At 46.0% G+C, this 24,503-nt stretch overlaps 1 protein-coding gene across 6 annotated transcripts in view; it reads right to left on the reverse strand.

Annotated features, from left to right (window-relative positions):
• LOC116648740 (general transcription factor II-I repeat domain-containing protein 2) overlaps nt 1–24,503 on the reverse strand; it is a 42,202-nt gene that overhangs the window by 7,071 nt on the left and 10,628 nt on the right. For 2 of the 6 annotated variants that reach the window (XM_032430943.1, XM_032430947.1), the window contains exons 2-11: nt 24,052–24,155; nt 20,725–20,863; nt 18,641–18,757; nt 15,900–16,083; nt 15,698–15,726; nt 13,919–13,973; nt 13,546–13,589; nt 12,054–12,131; nt 6,375–6,431; nt 2,516–2,578 (exon numbers count right to left, since the gene is read on the reverse strand). In XM_032430943.1, coding sequence (XP_032286834.1) covers nt 2,516–2,578; nt 6,375–6,431; nt 12,054–12,131; nt 13,546–13,589; nt 13,919–13,973; nt 15,698–15,726; nt 15,900–16,083; nt 18,641–18,757; nt 20,725–20,863; nt 24,052–24,150 — 865 coding nt within the window. In that variant the 5' untranslated portion in view covers nt 24,151–24,155. Of the gene's footprint in view, nt 1–2,515; nt 2,595–6,374; nt 6,432–12,053; nt 12,132–13,545; nt 13,590–13,918; nt 13,974–15,697; nt 15,727–15,899; nt 16,084–18,640; nt 18,945–20,724; nt 20,864–24,051; nt 24,156–24,503 lie in introns of those variants that run through there. The other 4 variants (XM_032430944.1, XM_032430948.1, XM_032430945.1 and 1 more) reach the window with 4 other exon arrangements.

A 24,503-nucleotide genomic window follows, 5' to 3' on the forward strand; every position in this document is an offset into this window, starting at 1 on the left:
AGAGTTGACATACAATGTTGCATTAGTTTCAGGTGTACAACATAGTGGTTTGACAAGTTATATTCTTTTTTTTAACCCCCCCTTTTTTAAAGGATTTTATCTATTTATTTATTGGTCAAAAAAGAGAGAGAGAGAATGCAAGCAGGGTGAGGGGCAGAGGGAGAAGCAGACTCCCCGCCGAGCAGGGAGCCCGATGTGGGGCTCAATCCCAGGACCCCGAGATCATGACCTGAGCCGAAGGCAGACGCTTAACCAACTGAGCCACCCAGGTGCCCTATTTTTTATTTTTATTTTTTGAGTGAGAGAGCGCACGAGTGCGCATGAGCGAGGAGGGGAGGGGCAGAGGGAGAGGGAAAGAGAGAATCCTAAGCAGGTCCCACGCTCAGCATGGAGCCCGACAGAGGGCTCGATTTTACGAGCCTGAGATCGCGACCTGAGCCAAAATCAAGAGTTGGACGCTTAACTGACTGAGCCACCCAGGTGCCCCTGGAGATTTTAAGCGAAAGAAGTCAGGCCCCAAAGGGCACACATTGTAGAATCCCACCTGTATGAAATATGTAGAAAAGGTAAATCCATAGAGATAGAGAGTAGACTGGTGGATACCAGGGGCTGGGGGAGGGAAGAACGGGAGGGACTGGTAATGGGTATGGGATCTTCTTTTGGGGAGATGAAAATGTTTTCGAACTAGATAGAGGTGGTGGTTACCCAACACTGCGAATGTACAAAAGCTACTGAATCATTCACTCCAAAACGGTTAATTTTTAAAGAGTCTCTAAATAAAAGCACTCCCAGGGCACCTGGGTGACTCAGCCAGTTCAGCATCTGCCTTTGGCCCAGGTCATGATCTCAGGGTCCTGGGATCGAGCCCCAAGTTGGGCTCCCTGTTCAGCGGGGAGTCTGCTTCTCCCCCCCCCCGCCCCCTGCCCCCCCCTGCCCCTCCCCCGTGCTCTCGCTCTCTCAAATAAATTGATAAAATCTTAAAAAAAAAAATAAAAGGACTCCCATAGCAATTAAACAACATAAAGAAATGAAAGTCATCCAAATTGGTAAGGAAGAAGTAAAGCTCTCACTATTTGCAGACAACATAGAGAAAACCCTAAAGACTCCACCAAAGAATTACTAGAACTGATAAATGAATTCAGAAAGTCGCAGGATACAGAATCAACGTATAGAAATCTGTTGCGTTCCCATACACTAATAATGAAGCAGCGGAAGTGAAATTAAGAAAACAATCCCATTTACAGTTGCACCAAAAACAATAAAGTAGCTAGGGATAAACCTAACCGAAGAGGTGAACGACCTGTGCTCTGCAAACTAACACTGATGAAAGAGATTCAAGATGACACAAAGAAATGGAAAGACGTTCCATGCTTACGGGTTGGAAGAACAGATATTGTTAAAAAGTCCATACTACCCAGAGCACTCTACACATTCAGTGCAATCCCTATCAAAATCCCAACAGCATTTTTCACAGAACTAAAACAAATAATCCTAAAATTTGTATGGAATCCAAACAAAAGACCCCAAGTAGCCAAAGCAATCTTGAAAAACAAAACATATTTCATGACAGTAATTCTGAGACCCATAACATTAATAAATATGTAAAATAAAAACTTCTCCTTCTCATATTAGGAAGATACTAGGGACCAGCTCATATTCCAGCAGCAGAGATGAAAATATTTCTTAGCAAGGGCGCCTGGGTGGCTCAGTCGTTAAGCGTTTGGCTCAGGTCATGATCCTGGGGTCCTGGGATCGAGCCCCGAATTGGGCTCCCTGCTCAGTGGGGAGTCTGCTCCCTCTCCCTCTGCCCCTCCTCCCTGCTTGTGTTCTCTCTCTCTCTCAAATAAAGTCTTAAAAAAAAGAAAAGAAAATATTTCTTAGCAGATAACTAAGTGGATCACAATGAAAGAAAACAGGCACATTGTTTTAACTAAATGCGTTCAAAATCCACAAGTTCCAGGATCAATGTTGTCATTCATTTCCATGAAAAGTCAAAAATGTTTTAAAAACCTTTCACTTGTAAAGAATATCCTTAGAATATGTTTGTAACTATCAGATGTGGTTTTTAAACAGGCATCCAAACAAAAACCAAACAGATTACACGTCAGTCTGTCAGTCTTTTAAAGAAAATTATCTTACGTAGTGGATCTTAAAAAATAAATCTTTTTAAAACCACACTTTGAACTTGACTTCCTTTAGATCCTTGCAGTTAAACCGAGTTCATGGCTTCTAGGCCCCGGTCCATCCCCCTTCTTTCTTCCCTCACTTGGCATGGAGCATAGTCTGCTCCCTGGCCAGTGCTGATCTGCATGGCCTAAAACACACACACACACACACACACACACACACACACACACACACCCCACATACACACCCGCTCCCTCAGCCCCCCATATGTACCTATACACACACACCCCCCGAAGCCAGTTTCAATCTTCTCCCCACAATAACCCTTCAAGAAGAAATGAAAGCCACACTCAACAGCCTCACTCTGACGAGGCTTTTGGCAACTAACCTTCAATTTTCACCTCGGCTTCAGGGTCCTCACCCGTTTCTGAAGGGACACGCGGAATAGAATCTTGAAAAAAAAATTTCTAAAATGACATTCATTATTATGTATTCTCATGTTCCAACCTTTCACTGCTCCTGTAACCCAAACAGTAGCTTAGCCTGGCATTTTAAACACATTTCATACTTAACAACATGTAAAAGTGTAAATGTGAAAGTAATTTTATTTTTTTTAATTTTTTTTTTTTAAAGATTTTATTTATTTATTTGACAGAGAGAGACACAGCGAGAGAGGGAACACAAGCAGGGGGAGTGGGAGAGGGAGAAGCAGGCTTCCCGCAGAGCAGGGAGCCCGATGCGGGACTCGATCCCAGGGCCCTGGGATCATGACCTGAGCCGAAGGCAGTCGCTTAACCGACTGAGCCACCCAGGCGCCCTATTTTTTTAAATTTTTATTTACTTTTTTAAAAAAAATTTTAATTCAGTTAGCTGACATATAGTACATCATTTCAGAGGTAGAGGTCGGTGACTCATCAGTTGCATATTAACACCCAGTGCTCCTCGCATCACATGCCCTCCTTAATGCCCATCACCCAGTTGCCCCATCCCCCCACCCACCTCCCCTCCAGTAACCCTCAGTTTGTTTCCTATACTTAAGAGCCTCTCATGGTTTGTCTCCCTCTCTGATTTCTTCCCATTTAGTTTTCCCTCTCTTCCCCTATGATCCCCTGCACCATTTCTTATATTCCTCCTATGAGTGAAACCATATAATTGTCTTTCTCTGATTGACTTATTTTGCTCAGCATAATCCCCCCTCCAGAGGAATGTTAAAAAGAAAACCAAAGCTGGTGGCATCATAATTCTGGACTTCCAGCTCTATTACAAAGCTGTCATCATCAAGACAGCATGGTCCTGGCACAAAAACAGACACATAGATCAACGAACAGAATAGAGAGCCCAGAAATGGACCCTCAACTCTATGGTCAACTAATCTTCGACAAAGCGGGAAAGAATATCCAATGGAAAAAAAAAGACAGTCTCTTCAACAAATGGTGTTGGGAAAATTGGACAGCCACATACAGAAGAATGAAACTGGACTGTTTTCTTACACCATGCACAGAGATAAACTCAAAATGGATGAAAGACCTAAATATTTATTTTTACTTATTATTATTATTTTGTAGTAATCTCTACACCCAACGTGGGGCTCAAACTCATGACCCCGAGAACAAGGGCCTCATGGTCTTTTGACTGAGCCAGCCAGGCGTCCCTAAATGTGAAAGTAATTTTAACTTTAAGAGGGATCATAGGGTAAGAAAGGGTAACCTTATAAGGGATAAGGGGAGGCAAGAAACTCTCAGATACTATGAAACAGTACCCAGTTACCCACGTTAGTGGACACAGAATGTCCTTCTATTGGAGGTAATGGAATTCCTCTGGTCATAAGCATTTTCTTGCTCTCATCAGAAATCACTCGGATAAAAGAAAGCCGGGTGCTTTGGGGGGCGGTTCCCCTGCCAGCAATCCCCTGGGGTTCAGTCTGTTATCACCCTAGAGGCACAACTGATTTTTCTAGTTTGCCAGAATTATGACAGACACAAGCCTGGCTGGAACACTTTCGCCTAACTCTGGCTCATTTTAGAAAGCTTCCATCAGCTGAGACCTTTGGAGACCACTCTCCTCAATTGTTCGTAGAGGAAGAAAGACTCTAAACTAATTAGCTGTTGGATATTGGACTATTGGAAGGTAAGATGTAACGTCTGGGGGAACAATGGGTCTGCAGACCTCTCTGACTGTTCTTGCAGCTTCTTGACAATCTTTAATTGCTTCAACATAAAAAGTTTACAAAAAAAAAAAATCAGACTAATTCGGTTGTATCATAAATAGGCTTCCCGCTATACTGTAATAATAGAAATCTCTTGGGGGCCCCTGGGTGGCTCAGTCGGCGGAGCGCGTGACTCTTGATCTCGGGGGACTGTGAGTTCGAGCCCCGCGTTGGGTGTAGAGATTACTAAAAAAATAAATCAAACACTTAAAGAAAACCTCTTCAGAAACAAGGTATTTCAAAGACCAACATCCAGTGACATCTTTCTGTCACTCCACACCAGCTCTACCTGGACTCTCATGTAGGTTTTCCTCCTCCTAAATATGTCCTATCCTTTAAAAAGAATGACAGAACAATGTCTTTTTCATTTTTATTTATTTTTATTTTTATTTTAAGCAGGCTCCACGTCCAGTGTGGGGCTTGAACTCACGACCCTGAGATCCAGAGCTGTGCGCTGGGTTGGCTGACTGAGCCCGCCGGGTGCCCCCACAGAACATGTCTCAACAGGCTTCAACGAAGGGAAAGAAAATGATGTAAGGGAGGAACAGATTTAAACTGAATTTGAAATCCCTGTCCTCCCCAACATCCAGAGAAGGTCAGAGACGGGGTTGAGGAAAAAACAACGAAAAATAAATGGCAGAATCCTGTCACATGTTATGACATGGATGAACCCCGGGGGGGGGGGTGTGTCACACCAGGATGCGGGGCTCGATCCCAGGACCCTGAGATCACGACCTGAGCCAAAGGCAGATGCTTAACCGACTGAGCCACCCAGGCATCCCTGTGGTGTATTTTTTAAACCACAGTAAAAAAATGTATAATTTAGAAAAGTAAACGGAAGTTGAATAACGACAGAGGGGCTTGTCTTCTTGGTTTAAAGCAATTAAGTTTAAGATGATTAATTCTATGAGTGAATGAATGATTCTAACACTGGACCGGAACATAGTATGTTCTCTGGCAAAATATATCAAAACTCTTTTAGGTCAGAGAATTGAACCAAATGTTCAGGGAGCCATTGGAACTGTCCCCTACGATAAAGAACCCCAGATGCCCCCAAATCACAGAAGCTATTAAAAATGACCACACATTAGCTCCCTGGAGAATGCCTCTGACTTAGACAAAAATATAAATCATTTTGGAACCAAGATAGACATCCGACTCCTAAAAGCAAGGTCTTCTTGCCTGTAAACTGACAAAGATGTCCCATGCCTCTAGGTTTGGGGAGGAAATTCCCTTTATTCATTTTACCTTGGACATGTATAAACCATTTTAAGAGTTCAGGCCTTATACAGAATACTCAAGATTTATACACACAGGAAGGGAAGTACTATCAAATTTTACTTCTGATTCAAGAATTTCCTAGGGGTGCCTGGGTGGCTCAGTCGATTAAGTGTCTGCCTTTGGCTCAGGTCATGATGCCAGGGTCCTGGGATTGAGCCCCACATCCTCGGGCTCCCTGCTCAGCGGGGAGTCTGCTTCTCCCTCTTCCTCTGCCCCCGCTCCCCCCCCAACTCCTGCTCTCTCTCTCTCAAATAAATAAATAAAATCTTAAAAAAAAATTTCCTAAAATACTTTTCAACTCTGTTCAAAAGAATTTGGTGGGGGCGGGGGGCACCTGGCTGGTTGTCAGTGAAGCATGCAACTCTTGATGATGGGGTCATGAGTTCAAGCCCCATGTGTGGTGCAGAGTTTACTTAAAATTGAAAAAAAAAAAAGAAATTTAAAAAAAAGGAAATTTGGTATGACCGGCAAGAAGACAAATGGAATAAAGCAACAAATGGCACAGATGTAAAGTTTTCTTACCACACAACTTCTAATCCAGGTGCTTTAAGGAGAATCACTCACAGATCAGAAAAGGAAGAGTGACAGTTAAGGGCACATTTTAGCGCTAAGGCTCAGCTGGTTTTCTAAGGTGGCAAGCTGGGAAGCTGCCTTATTTTAGACATGTGTCATGGGTGTTTAAAAGACCGTGTTCTCTGCAAAACACTGTAAACTAGAACAACAAAACCAAAAAGAGGCTAAAATGCCTGGCTTCTCTAACCTTCCATTGGTAATTCCATTTCTATTACTTCGCCGCTCACACAAGGATGCTGGTTTTCTGAAAGGGAAGCAAACAATATATTAAAAAAAAAAAAAGGCCAAAATAGAAAATGTAAACAAGAATTCATTTAAAACCAAGCCAACAGTTCAAGACCCACACAGGAATGTACATGAGAAATACTCCGAGTCCTTGAAATAAAATTCACACAAATGACTCCTTCTTTGCACTTTTTCTTTGTTGTTTTATCTGCACTTTGGAGAAGTTTCAAACCTACAAAAGCAGAGATGGTAGAATGATGCCATGTGTCCATCTCTGGTGCCAACAGCCACCAACTCCATATGCTCTTTTTCTGCGCCCCTCCCCCCACCTGCACCTGTTGTTAAGGTAAATCCCAGGTCTGGCAGGGTCGGGGTGCACAGATCGCGCATGTGCAAGTAAGATGTAATGACTCATCCCTCACCTTCATCACATCACGATTCCCCCCAAACTAACAACTCTTCTTTATCATCAGCTCATATCTAGTCACTGTGCACATTTCTTCAATTGTCTTGTAAATATCTTTTTTTTAAATGTCATATTTGGACATAGTTTCAAATTTACAGAAAAGTCACAAAAAAGAAATAGTACAGAGAGGAGCCACATACCCTCTACTCAGATGACATATGGATAACAGTTTATGGTTTTCCTTGATCATGTTCAATCTTTGCCCCCCTGCCCCCATTTTCCTATGTAGACAGATCGATGTATGTATACGGGACATCCTTTTCTCTTTCTCTGACCCATCTGAGGAAAGTTACATAGACCGTAGCCCTTCACCTCTGAATGCTTAATAGCTTTCCCTCCCCCAGTGCGGGATCCAGTTTGGGGCCAGACGTTGTTTTTTTGTTCTCACTTCTCTTTCTTCTCATTTAACCTTATTTTGAGTTGGTCTGATGTTTCCTCGTGCACAGATTCAGGTTTTGCATTCTTGGCCAGACTACTACTGCTGAGATGATGGTGTGTCCTCCCCAGCATACCATGTGCAGAGGCAGATGATGTATGGGTCATCCTGACATTCATGAGTTGGAATCTTAACCCCCAACGTGTTGGTATTTGGTGATGGGGCCACTGGGAGGTGCTTATGTCACGAGGGTGGAGCCCTCAGGAATGGAATCAGTGCCCTTGGAAAGGGGCCCCCCAGAGAGCTCCCTCACCCCTTCCACCATGTGAGGACACAGCAAGAAGATGTTCATCCATGTACCAGGACGGGGGTCCTCACCAGACTGCCAGCACCTTGGTCTTAGACTTCCCGGCCTCCGGAGTGGTGAGATACACATTTCTGTTGTTTATCATTCCCCTCCCCCACCCCACCTGCCCCCGGTCTATGGTATTCTGTTTTAGCAGCCTGAACAGACTAAGGCGGTGTCCACCTGCCTCTCACTGGTGATGTGAACCTTGATCGCTGGGTCAGGGTGCTGCTTGATTTCTCCACTGGATAATTGCTATTTTTTCCTCCCTCTGGCAACTAACAAGCAGCCTGTGGGTGGAGAAACGTTAAGGTTGTTTAAGTATTCCACTCCTCTTCTAGATTTCTCTCTAGATGCCGTATCCAATGGTGACTCCTGCTTGACCCAGTCTTTTATTATAATGGTTACAAAATGGCTGTTTTCCAATTTCAGCACTCCTACCCAGCACTTGGCATTCCACAGGAATCCCTAAATGTCCTTCTGTAGCTGGTTTGTTCAAATCAGGACCCCAACAGAGCCCACATGGTGCATTTGGCTGAAATGTCTCAAATATCTGGTACTATAAAACAGCTTTCTCTCCATTTCTTTTTTTAACTCGCCATCATTCGATGAAGAAATCCACCTTGTTGTGTTCCTTCCATTCTGGAGTCTCCTGCCTGCGTCCTCGTGGTGTCATCTTCATATAGTTCCTCTATCCCCCGTGTTTCCTGCAAACTGGTGGGTAGATCTAGAGGCTGGATCAGACTTAGGTTTGATTTTGGGGCGGCAAGCATCCCCAAGGTGCACCTCCTACTGGATCCTGTCAGGAGGCACACGAAGTCTGCTCACCTCCAAACCTTTGTGATGTGAACTCTGGACCAGTGAGTTCAGGAAATGTCAACCGAATCCATTTGTGATAACGTCCCCATCAATGTTTTATGAATGGCTTTAGTGGCCATTGATGATTATTGCCAAGAGGCATGGCTTCATTGGGGGTTGTAAAATGGGGACACTCTATGACTTTTAAAAAGCCTTGTTTTCCCCCCAAAATTCTTTTTTTTTTTTTAAAGTAAGCTCTATGCCCAATGTGGGGCTTAAACTCATGACCCCGAGGTCGAGAGTCCCATGCTCCACCAACTGAGTCAGCCAGGCACCCCCATTTAGCCATTTTTAAATTGGGTAGTTTGTGTTTTTGTTGTTGAGTTAAAACAGTTCTTATTCTATTCTTGTCTGTTTCATCTAGGTTACTTAATGCTGGCATTCAATTTTCTGTATTTGTGGTAGGCAGATGGCCTCCCACGGATATCCAAAACCTGTGAATCTCCTATGTTACGGGGCAAGAGGCAATTAAGGTGGTAGATGGAATTAAGTTTGCTCGTGAAGCTGACCTTCACAAAAGGAGATTATCCTGCATTATCTGGGCTCAACATAATCAGAGGGGCATTTACGTGTAGAACAGGGAAGTACAGGAGTCCATGTCAGTGATGGGATGTGGGAAAGACAGTGTTAATTCCTTGATCTTGGGCTTCTGTATCCACTTTCCCCTCTGCCTGGAAGGCTTCTCCCCCAGATTGTGCAGTGTCAGCTGGGAAGAAAACCACATGGCGTTGAGACTCTTACCTCTGCCAATGTCAAGGGAACCTGGGCGCAGTGTATCTCAGCAAAGCTGGTCCTGTGCATTCTCCATTCCCAGGGGCCCCAGAGATGGGGTCCCTGCATATATAAAATACCTCATGGGACGTCCATGGTCTCCATGTTGGCCAAGTCATGGATGTGTGCATGTGCTCAGGGGTCTACCCAGAGGTCTGTGTTGCAGGTAGACGGCGAGGTCCAGGTGGGCTGGGGTGGGCGGGGGAGTCAGACTTTCATATAAACCTTCCACAAGCCCCTGGGCCCTGGTGCAGCCGCAACTGACGTCACTGGGAGCTCCACAAAGGCTAGTTGACATTCGGAGCAGGGGGCATTTGTTGCCTTTATGAATTTAAACATTTCTCCCTTACTTACGTCAGTACTTCAACATGTGAGGATTTTATCTAAATGGTCGCAAAAACATTCAGTACCGTGGAATACCGTCCGTGATGTCAGGCAATTTTCACCCTTTGGGCATCAAGAAGCAAGGGGCCCCCACTTAAGAAGCTTTTGTACAGGGCGCCTGGGTGGCTCAGTTGGTTAAGCAACTGCCTTCAGCTCAGGTCATGATCCTGGAGTCCCGGGATCGAGTCCCACATCGGGCTCCCTGCTCGGCGGGGAGTCTGCTTCTCCCTCTGATCCTCCCCCTCTCATGCTTTCTGTCTCCCATTCTCTCTCAGATAAATAAATAAAATCTTTAAAAAAAAAAAAAAAAAAGAAGCTTTTGTACAAAGAAGAAGTCTTGAGTCCTTCTGTCATTTCCAAGCCAAGCAGGAGAAAGATCATAAATTATACACTTAGCCTAAGTGGTGTTCTTCAAATAATGTGCTTCTTTCTGAAAAACTGAAATAGAATGATTGTAGGTATGTCTATCTAATCATGTACTTATTTCACTGCTGCCTTTGGGAGCAGACTCTGTAAGTAACTTAGATTCCCCCAACTGTATACATTTTGATAAACCTCAAGGTCATTTAAGTTGAAAAGGATATTCTTGGGAGTCAAGATGTAATCATACATACTTTTTTTTCAAAACGGGAGTGATCGAGAAACAGGTGACACTGATTCTTTGTGAGGGACGCGCTCAGTTCGGCAAGCACAGGAGAGTGCCTGCTGTATGCATGGCCCTGGGCTTGGGGCCCTGGGGCTCCGAGCTGAGCTGCGGGAAGACCGCTGTGTCCTCCCCCCAGGAGCCCGCCCCCGGCTGGGGCCGTCTGTCCGCAGCAAAAGCCCAAATACCACACAAGCAGGCGGCGCTGAAGACTGTGCACTTCGGGAGCTGAAGGCTCCCTGCTCTGCTTGAGATTCTGATTGTGTCCAGAAAGGGGTGGAACTTGCTGGAAGCCTGCAGATCCAGAAGGGAATCACACGGAGGGATCGGCTTATATAAAAGTCGGTGGAAGGAGGATTCAGGGCATGTTTCAGGAATCAGCCTGAGCAGGGTGTCTGAAGAACAGAGGGAGGGTGATCGTGGTGGGAGGCAGACAGAATAGGAAGGGAGGCTAGAAACAGCGATGGAAGACACGGGTGATGGGGAGCCACAGACGGTGTGTGAGCAGGGGAGGGAGGTGACAGACCCCATTCTCTGGGAATAAATGATTGGGGGACAGGGGGTAGGATGGATTGAAAAGGGATCCTAAGGGACCGCAGCAGACCAGCTGTGTGGGGGGGGCGGTGGGGGGACCGGCCCAGGACAGAGCAATGACAACCGACACTCTCATTGGTCTTTAGTTTTTGAAAAAGTTTTTTTTACTATAAGTTACGGAGCTCAGTAATGTTGCAGGAGTATTTCAAAGGTAAGATTTCTGTAGGAAACATTTCAAACCTGGTCATGTTTGAGGAATTAATTGCGAATTGTCCCACAGTCTGCCTGCACTCACAGAGGAGTCAAAGACGAGACAGGATCCGGATGCTTACGATGCTCACATGGAGGCTACAACGTCCTGTCGTCAAACTGGTATCACGCTGGGGGGTCCAGCAGGATTCTGGTCTCTGGGGAGAGGCCCTAGCCAGGCAACTACACGGACCACCTTCCTGTGCCCCCGTGTGACAAGTGTGCATCTCTGGTGATCTGTGTCTTCTGTTCCCCGTTTAACTTGTACGATGTCAATGAAGCAAATATTATTAAGAACGGGCACCTGAGCTTCTTCACTCTCATATTCATGTCTTTTAACTTCTGATACTTTCCCAGTAATTTAGGGAACAGACTGGACAGGAGAGGATCGGAGAGAAGTTGTTTTGTCTTTTTTTTTAAAGTAGGCTCCACGCCCAGCACGGAGCCCAGTGCAGGGCTCGAACTCACGACCCTGAGATCAAGACCTGAGCCGAGATCAAGAATCGGACGCTTAACCGACCGACCGAGCCACCCAGGCCAATATTAATGGACACACAAAATAAGAATACCTAACAGACAAACTCAAGTAACATACACCCTGGATTACCTTTACCCTCACATTTGCCTTGAAGCATGTGGGTTTAGGCTACACGGGATCTATTTTATGACTGTAAAATGCTTTATACCAGGGGTGCCTGGGTGGCTCAGTCAGTTAAGCGTCTGCCTTCAGCTCAGGTCATGATCCTGGAGTCCCAGGATCGAGCCCCACATCGGGCTCCCTGCTCAGCGGGGAGTCTGCTTCTCCTTCCTCTCGTGCTCTCTCTTTCCCTCCCTCCCAAATAAATAAATAAAATCCTAAAAAAAAAAATGCTTTACGTCAAATGGCCCTACGCTAGATCCCAGGAACATGGGTCTTTTTTTATTACTCTCTGCCTGTTTTTTGGATAGGGGCTAATTACAATTTTCCGTCACCAATAACTGTTAGGGAAGAAAATGAGGACAAAATGGTATTACCGTGTATGTTATATCCATAGTAATTAGGATCTTCTGATTCCTTCTTGACCGACACAGCCCCCTCTTTCACCGCCATGCCTTTGGATGCAATGAAAATGATAAAACCATGTGTTAGGCCACAGCGACCCACAGAGAACTGTGAGCTGCTGAAACTCCAGGCTCTGTCTTGATTAACACGGGGACTCGGGAGTCAGCAAAACGACGTGGAGCTGACATTCTCTGAGCAAACGGGTAACCCATGTAAAAATATAAGTCATAGCAACAAAACAACATAAAATCAATATAAAAGGCAAGAAGGAAGGAGGGAGAGAAGGATGACGAAAGGAACAGAAGGAGGGAGGGAGGGAAAGAAGGGAAGAAGGCCGAGTTCCCAGCTTGAGAAAAACATTCCCTTTCAAGACAGGGGCATGTACACGTGTGTTTATGCAAAACCCCAGTAAATATTCTGTAATGGGACCTAAACTGGCATCTATATATATATATATATATATATATTTTTTTTTTTTTTTAGTGTTTATTTAAATTCCAGTTAGTTAACATACAGCATAATATTAGTTTCAGGTATACAATATAGTGATTTAATACTTCCATACATCACCCGGTGGCACATGTAATCTCTACTCACCTACTACAATGGAGTGGATTTCAAAATTGCAAATCCCGGGGGGGAACCACGTTAGTGAAACCAAAAGCCTTTCGTCAGGGAAAAGTGTGGTAGGCTGCAAAACTAGCCACAGGCTTCTCCCCCACCCCAACAGTGCACGCCTGGCTTGTCTGCAATGTCTCTCCCCCTCTTTTCTAGACGTGGAGGCTACTTCTCCACCCTTTAAAGCTGGGCTTGCTTTGGCAAATGGGACGGGGGCCAACAGGATGCAAAAGCCGAGGCCTGGAAAGTGCTGGTGCATCCGGGCTCCTGCTCTGGAACTGAGTGGCCATGTGAACGAGTCTGGGCTAGCCTCCCGGAGGGTATGAGACCGTGAGGAGAGAGGCCCAGCTCTCCCAGCGGAGGCCTCAGACCCAGGAGCGAGGCCAGCCCAGAGTGGAGGGACTGCCCAGCCAACACATGGAACTGGGAGAAAGACTAATTGTTGTGTTGTTGTTGTTTTTTTTAAAGATTTTATTTATTTATTTGAGAGAGTGAGAGAGAGAGAGCACGCACACAAGATAGGGGAGGGGCAGAAGGACAAGCAGACTTCCCACTAGCAGGGAGCCCGATGTGGGACTCGGTCCTGGGACTCCGGGATCATGACCTGAGCTGAAGGGAGACGCTTAACCAACTGAGCCACCCAGGCACCCCTGAAAAGTTCTAGTTTCTCACTAAGTGTGATGTTAGCTGTTGGCTTTTTGTAGATTTTTTTTTTTGTCCCATTGAGAAAGTGCCCCCCCTTCCTACTTTACTGAAAGTCTCATTTTTTAGAAGTAAAACAAAAGAACCGAGTCAAATGATAACGTGCTAAATACTTGATTCTAAAAGGCATGGGTGTATACATACCCGTGTCTTCCATGGGCTCAGTTTTCACACTGATGGGGCCACAGCTGAAAAGAGAAGGGAACCTCTGTCAGGACAAGCCGGGTCGGGTGAGAAGCGACCACAGGCATTGGGACACGCTGTACTCAAATCCCCCGATATCCACGCCGTCCTAGCCCCCCCTTCCCACTAGCGACTGAACACAAAACTAACTAGTTAATTTACTATTAACGTTCTTAGTAGTTTGTTATACAATTAAAGGTGTCAATTGAACATAGTCTTAAAATCCCCAAATCCTTTCGAATAAAGAATATCTAACAAAACGAGGGAAACTTCCCATGGTCTAAAAACTAACACTTCGGGGTTATGTGTGGATTTTATTTTTTATTTCCCTTACCTTTCGCTCGGCGATGTCACCGACCTCTTAGCATCTGCGGCCACCACAGGCCCACCTGTGCAAGAGTAAAAAGACACACGCTAGCGTCTTTCCGCACCTTGAAAATGCCAACGTTCAAAGGCACATAAGGTGAAAGCAAAGGTAGAGAGAACAGAACTCCAGCTCCAGGCCTTACGAAATCCTACTGGGCAGAGACCAACTCAGAGCGGCCCTCGGGTCCTGGGGCCATGTGTGTGGGCAGAATGGGGGCCAAGGAATAGACTTGGGCTGGAGCGACCTCACACAAGTCACTAAACCTTCCTGGGCCTCAGCTTCCTTGTCTGCAAATGGTGGTTGGGTGAGGATCATTTAATACATACGAAGTGCTTAGGATCGTGCCTGGTACAGCCTATGAGTCGAGTAAGTGAGCTGCTAGTCTTGTGCTATAATAAAAATACAAGCCATCTGGGACAATGGTCACCTGGTCACCTGCTGCCCCTCACCCTCAGGTCCCTGCTTTAACAGCAGCTAGGGAATTCTAGGAACTTACAATTGCTCTGGAAATGGGTTTTGCTCTGTGAGTAGTTCGGGCTCAGGACAACGTCACGTTGCCCTGTGTACCCTGAGTGTGCCTTGTGAACTCTACCCCACCCCTCCCCGGGGCCTTTTGTTTCTGTACCTATGTAGTCTTGGACTCTTAGACCTGGTCTCTCAAGGACAGCCACGGCCCACCGTTTCCAACTATGTTCCAGAATAAGGAAATAAGAAGTGGGCAGAGGTGGATCTCCAAATGCTTCTGACAAAATTCTTGTTTTTTGGTGTCTTCACCATCATAAGTTAAGATTATGAAGGGTCGTGGGTTCTGAACCGTGGCCTCCAACACGCACCCACCCATGTCGCTTTCTGCCTGAGCACATGGGATGGGCTTCCTGGCAGAACCAACATGTTGAGACCCTGCTTAGCTTGAGAGCCTCGTCCTCCACGAAAGCCCTCCTGATCACAAAATTCTAACCCCTTCCCAGGATTCTGGGGAGGACCACCAGCCATCCTGAGACGATCACGGGTCATCGCCGGTTCTCTGTTGGACAGTCTCGTTCTCTCCAGACCGTGAGTCTCAGAAGCATGGGAATGGTCATACCTCCTAGACCCACTTCCGAATCCAACAATGCCTAGCCCATGGTTGCGGCTCAAAGACCATGAAGTGACCCAGCATCCTCATGTTCCTGCCCTCAAGGACAAGGTCAGCTCTACTGCCCTCCGTGTGCGGGCTGTGGAAGCTTGCCAGGCTGAGACCTGGGAGCAGAATCCTGTCTTAGCTCTTGCTGGGGGGCGGGGGGGGTCCTTCCCTGAGCTGCACACCCTGCCAACAGCATAACCTCCCAACCCTGGAGTGTCAGAGGTTGTTTCCTCCATGGGGAGAAGGCAAGGAATACACAAGCTTCAGAATGTGCCAAACTTGCATTTTAGTAAAGAAAAGCAGAACTGGGGCACCTGGGTGGCTCAGTGGGTTAGGCGTCTGTCTGCCTTCAGCTCAGGTCATGATCCCAGAGTCCTGGGATCGAGCCCCACATCGGGTTCCCTGCTCCGCGGGAAGCCTGCTTCTCCCTCTCCCACTCCCCCTGCTTGTGTTCCCTCTCTCGCTGTGTTTCTCTCTGTCAAATAAATAAAATCTTAAAAAAATATAAAATAAATTAAAATAAAAAAGAAAAAATTTTTTTAAATTAAAAAAAGAAAAAAAAGAAAAGCAGAACTGGCTTAGCAGCCAAGGACAGTCACCGAGTATGAGAAGCTGTCACTTACCTAGCTGACTCGCTGGACCTAGGAAAGGTCTGCAAGAAAACCGACACTATTACCCGACATGAACACACAAGCAAGACAGATCAAAATTCTGAATAACCAGCTTCTAAGTGTAACAGGACTTAATGAACAAACGAACTTGAAATTAAGCTGCCCATTTATCCTCAAAAGAACTAGCTGTTACGAGGGGGACAGAGCCTGCCACCTGTTTATGACGAATGAAATCCCCGCTTTGTTCTCCAAGATCCATTTCAGGGTGGCGAGACCGTAGTTCTCAGGGTGTTGAAAGGCCATGCCTTCTGGAAGCCCCTGCACGACCACAGCCCCAGGGTCTCGGAGAATCTTCTCGTACGGAACAGGCACCATTGCCGTTGTCCCCAAGGCTTTACCTAGAGGAAGAGTCCAGATGCCTTTAGAGGGAATGACCCTACCGGCTGGTTTCATTCCGTGCAGTAAAGAAATACAGGTGGCGACACTCGGCTTTGAAGCTAAAGTAAAAGCTAAAGTATCCTGTTCCTTACAACCCGAGTTAATAAAGTTCCCAAAGGGCCCAAGGAAAAATGTATAAAACATTTTACTTTACATCTTCACATAAGAAAGAGGGAATAACAGGTCTTTTTTCTCCATTCTGTTGGAGGTGGTGCACCCAGGGTTGCAGGGAGCACCCCATGGTTATTCAGGCTGCTGTCGACAAGGCATGGGAGCCCCCACCCAAAGCTTAACCGTCCCTACGTCCCTACGTCCCTTACGTCACTCTGCTCCAGTTACGCCAACTTGCCTGCAGAGAAGTTATGGAATCAATGTGGCCTCACATCACCATCTTGGGGCCGTGTCAGCCTTCCCGCGCTGGCTGACCAGCCCCCCGGGGGAGGAGCCCCATTTTTCTCAGAGAAGTGTAGCCTGAGACCCCAAGATCCCCTGTGTTGGGGGTCCCTCACAGCCAAACGCTCAGGGACCCCCAACACAGGGACCTGGAGGTCCCATAAATATGTGAAGCTCTCTTTAAAAATGACAAACAAGACCCTGAGATGCTAAGAAAGGTGCTTATATCACAACTAAGTACAACACCTGTGTAGCTATTTGGTTACCTAGGCTTTTTTTTTTTTTTGAGATTTCATTTTTAAGTAATCTCTACCCCCAATGTGGGGCTCGAACTCACAACCCTGAGATCAAGAGTCACACACTCTTCTGACTGAGCCAGCCAGGCGCCCCTCTCGGTTACCTAGCCTTTTTTTTTTTCTTGGTCACCTAGCTTTTTTTTTTTTTATTTTTTATAAAATTTTATTTATTTATTTGACAGAGAGAGAGAGACAGTGAGAGAGGGAACACAAGCAGAGGGTAGTGGGAGAGGGAGAAGCAGGCTTCCCGCAGAGTGGGGAGCCTGACGCGGGGCTCTATCCCAGGACCCTGGGATCATGACCTGAGTCGAAGGCAGACGCTTAACGACTGAGCCACCCAGGTGCCCCTGAAAATACTGTGTTAGGTATTAAAAAAAATCCCCATCTTGGGGCACCTGGATGACTCAGTCAGAAGAGCGTGCAACTCTTGACCTTGAGGTCGTGAGTGCGAGCCCCACACTGGGTGTGTAGAGATTATGTAAAATAAATAAATAAACTTAAAAAAAAAATTCCCTATCTTAAATGCTTGTGAAAGACATGAGTAGGTGGAGAGACCAATGACGGTGACGTTGGCACCCGAAATAGCAATGAACATCTATAATACAGTTAACCCTTGAAAAACATGGGTTGGAACTGCACAGGTCTGCCTGTACATGGATTTTTTTCAATAAATACAGCACAGTACTGTAAACACGGTTTTTCTTCCTTAGGATTTTTTTTAAAAGATTTTATTTGTTTATTTGTCAGAAAGAGAGAGAGCACAAGTAGGCAGAGCAGCAGGCAGAGGGAGAAGGAGAAGCAGGCTCCCCGCTGAGCAGGGAGCCCAACGTGGGGCTTGATCCCAGGACTCTGGGATCATGATCTGAGCCAAAGGCAGCTGCTTAACCGACTGAGCCACCCAGGAGCCCCTCTTTTTTTTTTTTTTAAGGATTTTATTTATTTATTTATTTATTCTAGGGAGGGGGCAGAGGGAGAGGAATCTTGGAATACCCACTTAGCACGGAGCTCGACATGGGGCTCAATCTCATGACCCTGAGATCATGACTTGAGCCGAAATCAAGGGTGGGGCCACCCAATCGACTGAGCCACCCATGAGTCTCTACTTATGATGTTCTAAATAACACTTTCTTTTCTCTAGTTTATTTTATTGTAGGAATACATCGTATAATACACATAACATACAAAATATGTATTAATCGACTATTTCTGTTACCAGTAATGCTTCCCGTCAACAGTAGGCTATTAATAGTTAAGTTTGGGGAGGAGTCAAAGGTTAGACACGGATTTTTGTCTGTGCCGGGGGTCATTGCCCCTAACCCCTGCGTTGTTCAAGGGTCAACTGTAATTGCATTGGCCCTCCACTGGGGGCTCCCTAAAACGGGAGCAAAGAATGAAGACTGAAGTCTGGTCAATCGGGAGCTTTCCATGGACCACAAGAGATCAAGCTGTCTTCTGTAAGACTTACTTCAGTCCTGGGGTGCCTGGGTGGCTCAGTGGGTTAGGTGTCTGCCTTCGGCTCAGGTCATGATCCCAGGGTCCTGGGATCGAGCCCCACATCGGGCTCCCTGCTCAGCGGGGAGCGTGCTTCTCCCTCTCTCTCTGCCTGCCACCCCCCTGCTTGTGCTTTCTCTCTCTCTCTAATAAATAAAATAAAATCTTAAAAAAAAAAGACTTATTCTGGTCCTGAAGAACTGGCTCTTCCCTTAAAGAGAATGTGGAGTTTTAAGCATCAGAGGCATCTAAGGGGTCACACCAATAAGGTGATCTGTACCACTGTCCTACTCCTTAGTGAACTATTCAGAGAATTAATGCTTGACCTGAACTTTACCGTAACAAAAGCAGAAATAGTCCTCGACCGCTTTTCTGAGTATTTCCGTTTCTCCTGAATCGATCTGCATCCCGTTCGCTGGGCATGGGGGCTTGGCCTCCGCCCCTTCGGTAATGCCTGTGAGTGAGTGACAGGCACAGACTCATTATCCAAGCGCTTGTCTTGTGCACTCCCTTAATGTCTATGCTTCTGGTATTTGTAAAGGAAAAAGGGGGAAGAATGAACAAACATAAAACACGATTTTTTTTAGTAAATTCTACCCCCAATGTGGGGATCGGACACACGACCCTGAGATGGTCACATGTTCTTCTGACTGAGCCACCCAGGTGCCCCAAAACAGGATCTTTTAATTAAGAAAACCCACAGGGATGGGGCGCCTGGCTGGCTCAATCGGTAGCACGTGCAACTCTTGATCTCAGGGTTGTAAGTTCAAGCCCCATGTTGGGTGTAGAGAGAACTTAAAAAATAAAATCTTAAAAATTGGGGGCGCCTGGGTGGCTCAGTCAGCTAAGCATCCAACTCTTGATTCCAGCTCAGGTCGTGATCTCAGGGTCATGAGATCGAGCTCCACTGAGCCTGGAGCCTGTGCAAGATTCTCCCTCCCTCTCCCTCTGCCCCTCCCCACCCCCACTAATGCGTGCTCTCTCTCTCTCAAATAGATAGATAGATAAATAAATAAATAAAAATTTTAAAATTAAAAAAACACAAAGAACAGGGTATTTATGATGGAATCCCTCTCTCCTTCCCATTTATATATGAACTTGACATATGTAAATATATATTTATGTCCATATTCCCTCTGACCAACACTTGGAAACATCTACATCTATATCCATCCTCTCTCTCCACACTCACATTCACATTATATCCTCCGATAAATCTTTGTGGGTTTTTTTTTTTCCCTTTCTTGGTTCCAGAAAATACTAAGGTGCTAATTCAGTATTTGGTAGATGACCTACCACGGTAGAGATCATCACTATACAAGTAGGTTTTAACACCCTAGACTAGTTTCATATATGGCCCCATATGCTCACTAGTGATCCTTGCCACTCATAACACATTGAAGGCTCTGAAGGTTCCAGAGTGGAAAAAGGGAAAATGGTTATTAACTCAGAGGAATACCTAACAAGCCCTGAGTTTTTTCCCTTTCCTTTGGGAACAAGTAAATTAAGAATTTTTTTTAAAAGATTTTATTTATTTATTTGACAGAGAGAGACACAGCGAGAGAGGGAACACAAGCAGGGGGAATGGGAGAGGGAGAAGCAGGCTTGATCCCAGAACCCTGGGATCATGTCCTGAGCCAAAGGCAGATGCTTAACGACTGAGCCACCCAAGCACCCCTAAATTAAGAATTTTTAGGTACCTGGGTGGCTCAGTCGTTAAGCGTCTGCCTTCGGCTCAGGTCATAATCCCGGGGTCCTGGGATCGAGCCCCGCATCAGGGTCCTGGGATCGAGCCCCGCATCGGGCTCCCTGCTCGGCGGGAAGCCTGCTTCTCCCTCTCCCACTCCCCCTGCTTGTGTTCCTGCTCTCGCTGTGTCTCTCTCTGTCAAGTAAATAAATTAAATCTTTAAAAAAAAAAAAAGAATTTTTAAAAAGATTTTATTTATTTATTTTAGACAGAGAAGGCACATGTAGGGGGGAGGGGCAGAGAGAGAAAGAATCTCAAGCAGACTTCACGCTGAGTGCAGAGCCCGACACGGGGCTTGATCTCACGACCCTGAGATCATGACCCCAGCTGAAACCAAGAGTTGGATGCTCAACCGACTGAGTCACCCAGGCGCCCCAGAATTTTTTAAAATGTGGGTTTATAAAAGGAGTCAAAGATAATTTACTCTATGTTCCTCGCATTTCTTTGACAAAACCAGGGTGCTGCTGAGGACACAGGACAAAATACACTTGGCCCCGTTTCCTGGACTCCTCGGTGTTGGGCAGCTACTCACTGGGGATGCCAAGTCAAAAGAGATGTATCAGAACCACTTTTAGGTTAATGCTTAGGATACCTTAAAAGAAAACATTACATAAGTCTTCCCAGCAAATATTTTAAGAGTTATGCATACAAAGGATAAAACTGTTAACGCCTACAGTATTTTGCAAAATCCTTCTGTAAATCCGTCCTGGCGTTGACAAAAGCGCGTCCTTTCTCGGTTCCGACGACAAACACGTCTGTCTCATACATGGCAATGCAGACCACTTCTGCTTTGGACTTGGCCAACTCCTTACACTGAAATAGAAACAAAGAATACGGTGTTATACACCGGGGCAGATCCAGATCTTGTGGAGCCTGAGAGATCTGTTTTAAGAAAAGAACACGGGGGGCGCCTGGGTGGCTCAGTTGGTTAAGCGACTGCCTTCGGCTCAGGTCATGATCCTGGAGTTCCGGGATCGAGTCCCACATCGGGCTCCCTGCTCGGCAGGGAGTCTGCTTCTCCCTCTGACCCTCTCATGCTCTCTCTGTCTCATTCTCTCTCAAATAAATAAATAAAATCTTTAAAAAAAAAAAAAAAAAAAGAAAAGAACACAGGGGCGCCTGGCTGGCTCAGTCAGTAGAGCATGTGACTCTTGATATCCTGATTGTGAGTTCGAGCCCCATGGTGGGCACAGAGATTAAATTTAAGAAAAATACAAAATTAGGTACAAAAATGAGCATTCATTTAGAATGAGAAAAATCTCCAAGACAAAGAAACAAAACAAATCCACCAAGCAAATACCATAAACATCATAAAACCCAGAGAACATATTTTTATTAACTTATTAAGTTAATATTTTTATTAACTTATGATACTGTGGTTTATAACAATAAATAATATATTTGGTCTTCCTCCACTGTTCCTGGCCCAGAGCTCCTAAAACCCTTGGAATTTCCTAAGAGAGCAACAAAGGGATCTTTTTGTCAAGGTTAATGTCAAGGTCAGTGAGGGTACCTGATGGGGCTGGTTGCCAGGGGAACCAACCATGTGACTGGAGGAGCGGCACTTTCGGGCCCGCCCCCTGGCCTCTGGGGAGGGGAGAAGGGCTGGAAGTTGAGTTCAATCCCTAGTGGCCAGTAATTTAATCAATCGTGCCTATGTGTAATAAAGCCTCCATAAAACCCCAAAAGGACAGCGTCGGGACCTTCCCGGCTGGTGAGCACGTGGGGATTTAGGGAGAGTGGTTAACCGGGAGAGGAGCCTCCACACCCTTTCCCCATACCTTGCCCATGCATCTCTTCCATCTGGCTGTTCTGAGTCACATCCTTTTTAATAAACCGGTAATCCAGTAAGTAAACTGTTTCTCTGAGTTCTGTGAGCTGCTCTAGCAAATTAATCGCACCCAAGGAGGGGGGGCTCTTTGGAACCTCCGATCTATAGCTGTAGGTCAGAAGCACAACAACCTTGACTTGATGTTAGCATCTGAAGTGAGGGGTGTCCCTTGGAGGGTGGAGCCCTTAACCTGTGGGATCTTACGCTCTCTCGACATAGACTGAGTCAGAATTGAGTCAAATTGTAGGACACCCAGTGGCTGTCAGAGAATTCTTGCTGCTTGTCAGAACTGGGGGCAGTATCTTTACCAGCTGACCTGCCTTTCCAACAGGTCTTTTTCCCCTATATTTTTGGCTACAGACTCTTCGACTGCCTCTTTCTATGACAACAATTTTATAATATTTTCCATAGACAGAATAGAGAGATAACTTAGTATTTCCTCCAACCTGGTTGAGTATGTTTTTATTATTGATGGTAGGGATGCGCAACAGGTGAAAATTCATACATAAGACACACTTCCTGTTCATCGTAGGGCTACAGGTGTATGTCCTACAGACAAGAAATCCGTTAAATTTACTTTGTGTAAATCCTTCCAAAGACTGAAAAGAATGTGTGGTGTATTTATAACTGCATATGCTACACTGGTAGGTATATTCCTGACCAGAGAGAACTTCTGTGTTGTTTTTTTTAAGATTTATTTATTCATGAGAGACAGAGAGAGAGAGAGGCAGAGGGAGAAAGAATCCCAAGCAGACTCCCCGATGAGTGTGGAACCCGATGTGGGGTGCGATCTCACGACCTGGAGATCATGACCTGAGCTGAAATCAAGAGTTGGATGTTTAACTGACTGAGCCATCCAGGCGCCCCACCACCACCACCAAAAAACAACTTCTTAGTTCCCAGAGGGTTGAGGGAGGGGCGTGTGGGGAGTAATTTTGTTCAATGAGTGCAGTTTCAGTTGAGGAAAATGAAAAAGCTCTGGATAGGGATGGTGGTGACAATTACACGACAAGGTGAATGTATTTAATGCCCTTGAACTGGTTGAAGTGGTTAAAATGGTAAATTTTATGATCTCTATCTATCTTACCACCGTAAAAACCAAAACTCTTAATTTTCCCCCCAAGAAAACCTCACAACTCACATCCAATCTGTTGCTAAGTCCTGTCAACACAGGTCCTTCTAGAAGCATCACTTCTTCCCACCTCCATCATTCCCAGCCTCGTCCATGCCACCGAAATCTCCTGCCTGAACCATAGCCTTAGCCCGCTAACTGGTGTCCCAGCATCCCACTCTTGTTCCACGTTCACCGACTGTCCTCACAAGCACCACGCCCCCGCATGACTCCTTCACTCAGAACCTTCCAAACGCTTCCCACCACCCTGCGGAGAAAGGCCCAGAGCTCTACATGATCTGGCCACCTGGGGCCTCTTGAACCTTACCTCTGACCACCTCTCCTTTTCTCCCCCTGCTTCAGTGTTACTGGACTTCTTGATGCTCCTTGAAAATACCACTCTTGTGGGCGCCTGGGTGACTCAGTAGGTTAAGCATCCAGCCCAGTCATTTTGTAGAACGTCCCTTAATTTGGCTTTGTCTGGTGTTCCCCCATTAGATTCTGGTCTGCATTTTTGGCAGGAATGCCACAGAATTGGCAAAGCCCCTTCCTGACGCATCATGTCGGGAGGCACATGATGCCAGTCTGTCCCCATTACTGCTGATGTTCACTCTGATCGCCTGATGAAGGGGGTGTCTCTCAGGCTTGTCCACTTTTATAAAGGTGCTGGTTTTCCCTTTCTAATCTATAAGTATCTTGTGATCAGATTCCTTGAGATTAAGGACATTTCTCACCAGGTTTTCACCCACACGGTCCATTTTACACGTTGGAGCTAACTAGAGGCGTATAAATGGACTATCAGCTTACCTCTGAATTCAGAGCAAAAACATTCTCAAACAAAGGAACAGAGGCGCCCTTGTTAAATTTTCAGATCTGGAAAGCTCACGTTGATGTAATTACATCCATAGCATAAGAAGTGCCTTTTACAGTGACCTGATGAGCCCGGGACCTCTGTGAAGAAGGCTACAGTTAAATAGACAGAGTGAAATGTGGCCCCGCTCTGCTATTTCAACAGTGGTCCAACTGGGGCACATTTTATAGAACCGCAGACCGCCTCACCATGGACTCCAGAGCAGACACGAGGAACGTCACCACCATCCTGCTCTCCGAGGACTCCTCGGTTTCCACGGGCAGGGCGGACACTTCCACTTGGGCCATGATCCCTGTCCAAGAGAAGTAACAAGAAAGTGAGCGGTGGAAATCCACAGTATCCTCTAAGCATGCGTTTAGAGCTGCGAGGGTCCTCACTGATGACCTAGTTCCAACCTCCCTTTACAGGTGAAGAAACTAACCAAAGACATAAAGTGGTTTGGGGGCGCCTGGGTGGCTCAGTCGGTTGAGCGTCGGCCTTCAGCTCAGGTCATGATCCCAGGGTCCTGAGATCGAGTCCCGCGTCGGGCTCCCTACTCAGCGGGGAGTCTGCTTCTCTCTCTCCCTCTGCCCCCCATCCTGCTCCTGCGTGCTCTCTTGCTCACTCTCTCTCTCTCAAATAAATAATAATAATAATAATA

The sequence above is a fragment of the Phoca vitulina genome, unplaced genomic scaffold (genome assembly GCF_004348235.1).
Source record: "Phoca vitulina isolate PV1807 unplaced genomic scaffold, GSC_HSeal_1.0 scaffold45, whole genome shotgun sequence".
Lineage (NCBI taxonomy): Eukaryota > Metazoa > Chordata > Mammalia > Carnivora > Phocidae > Phoca > Phoca vitulina.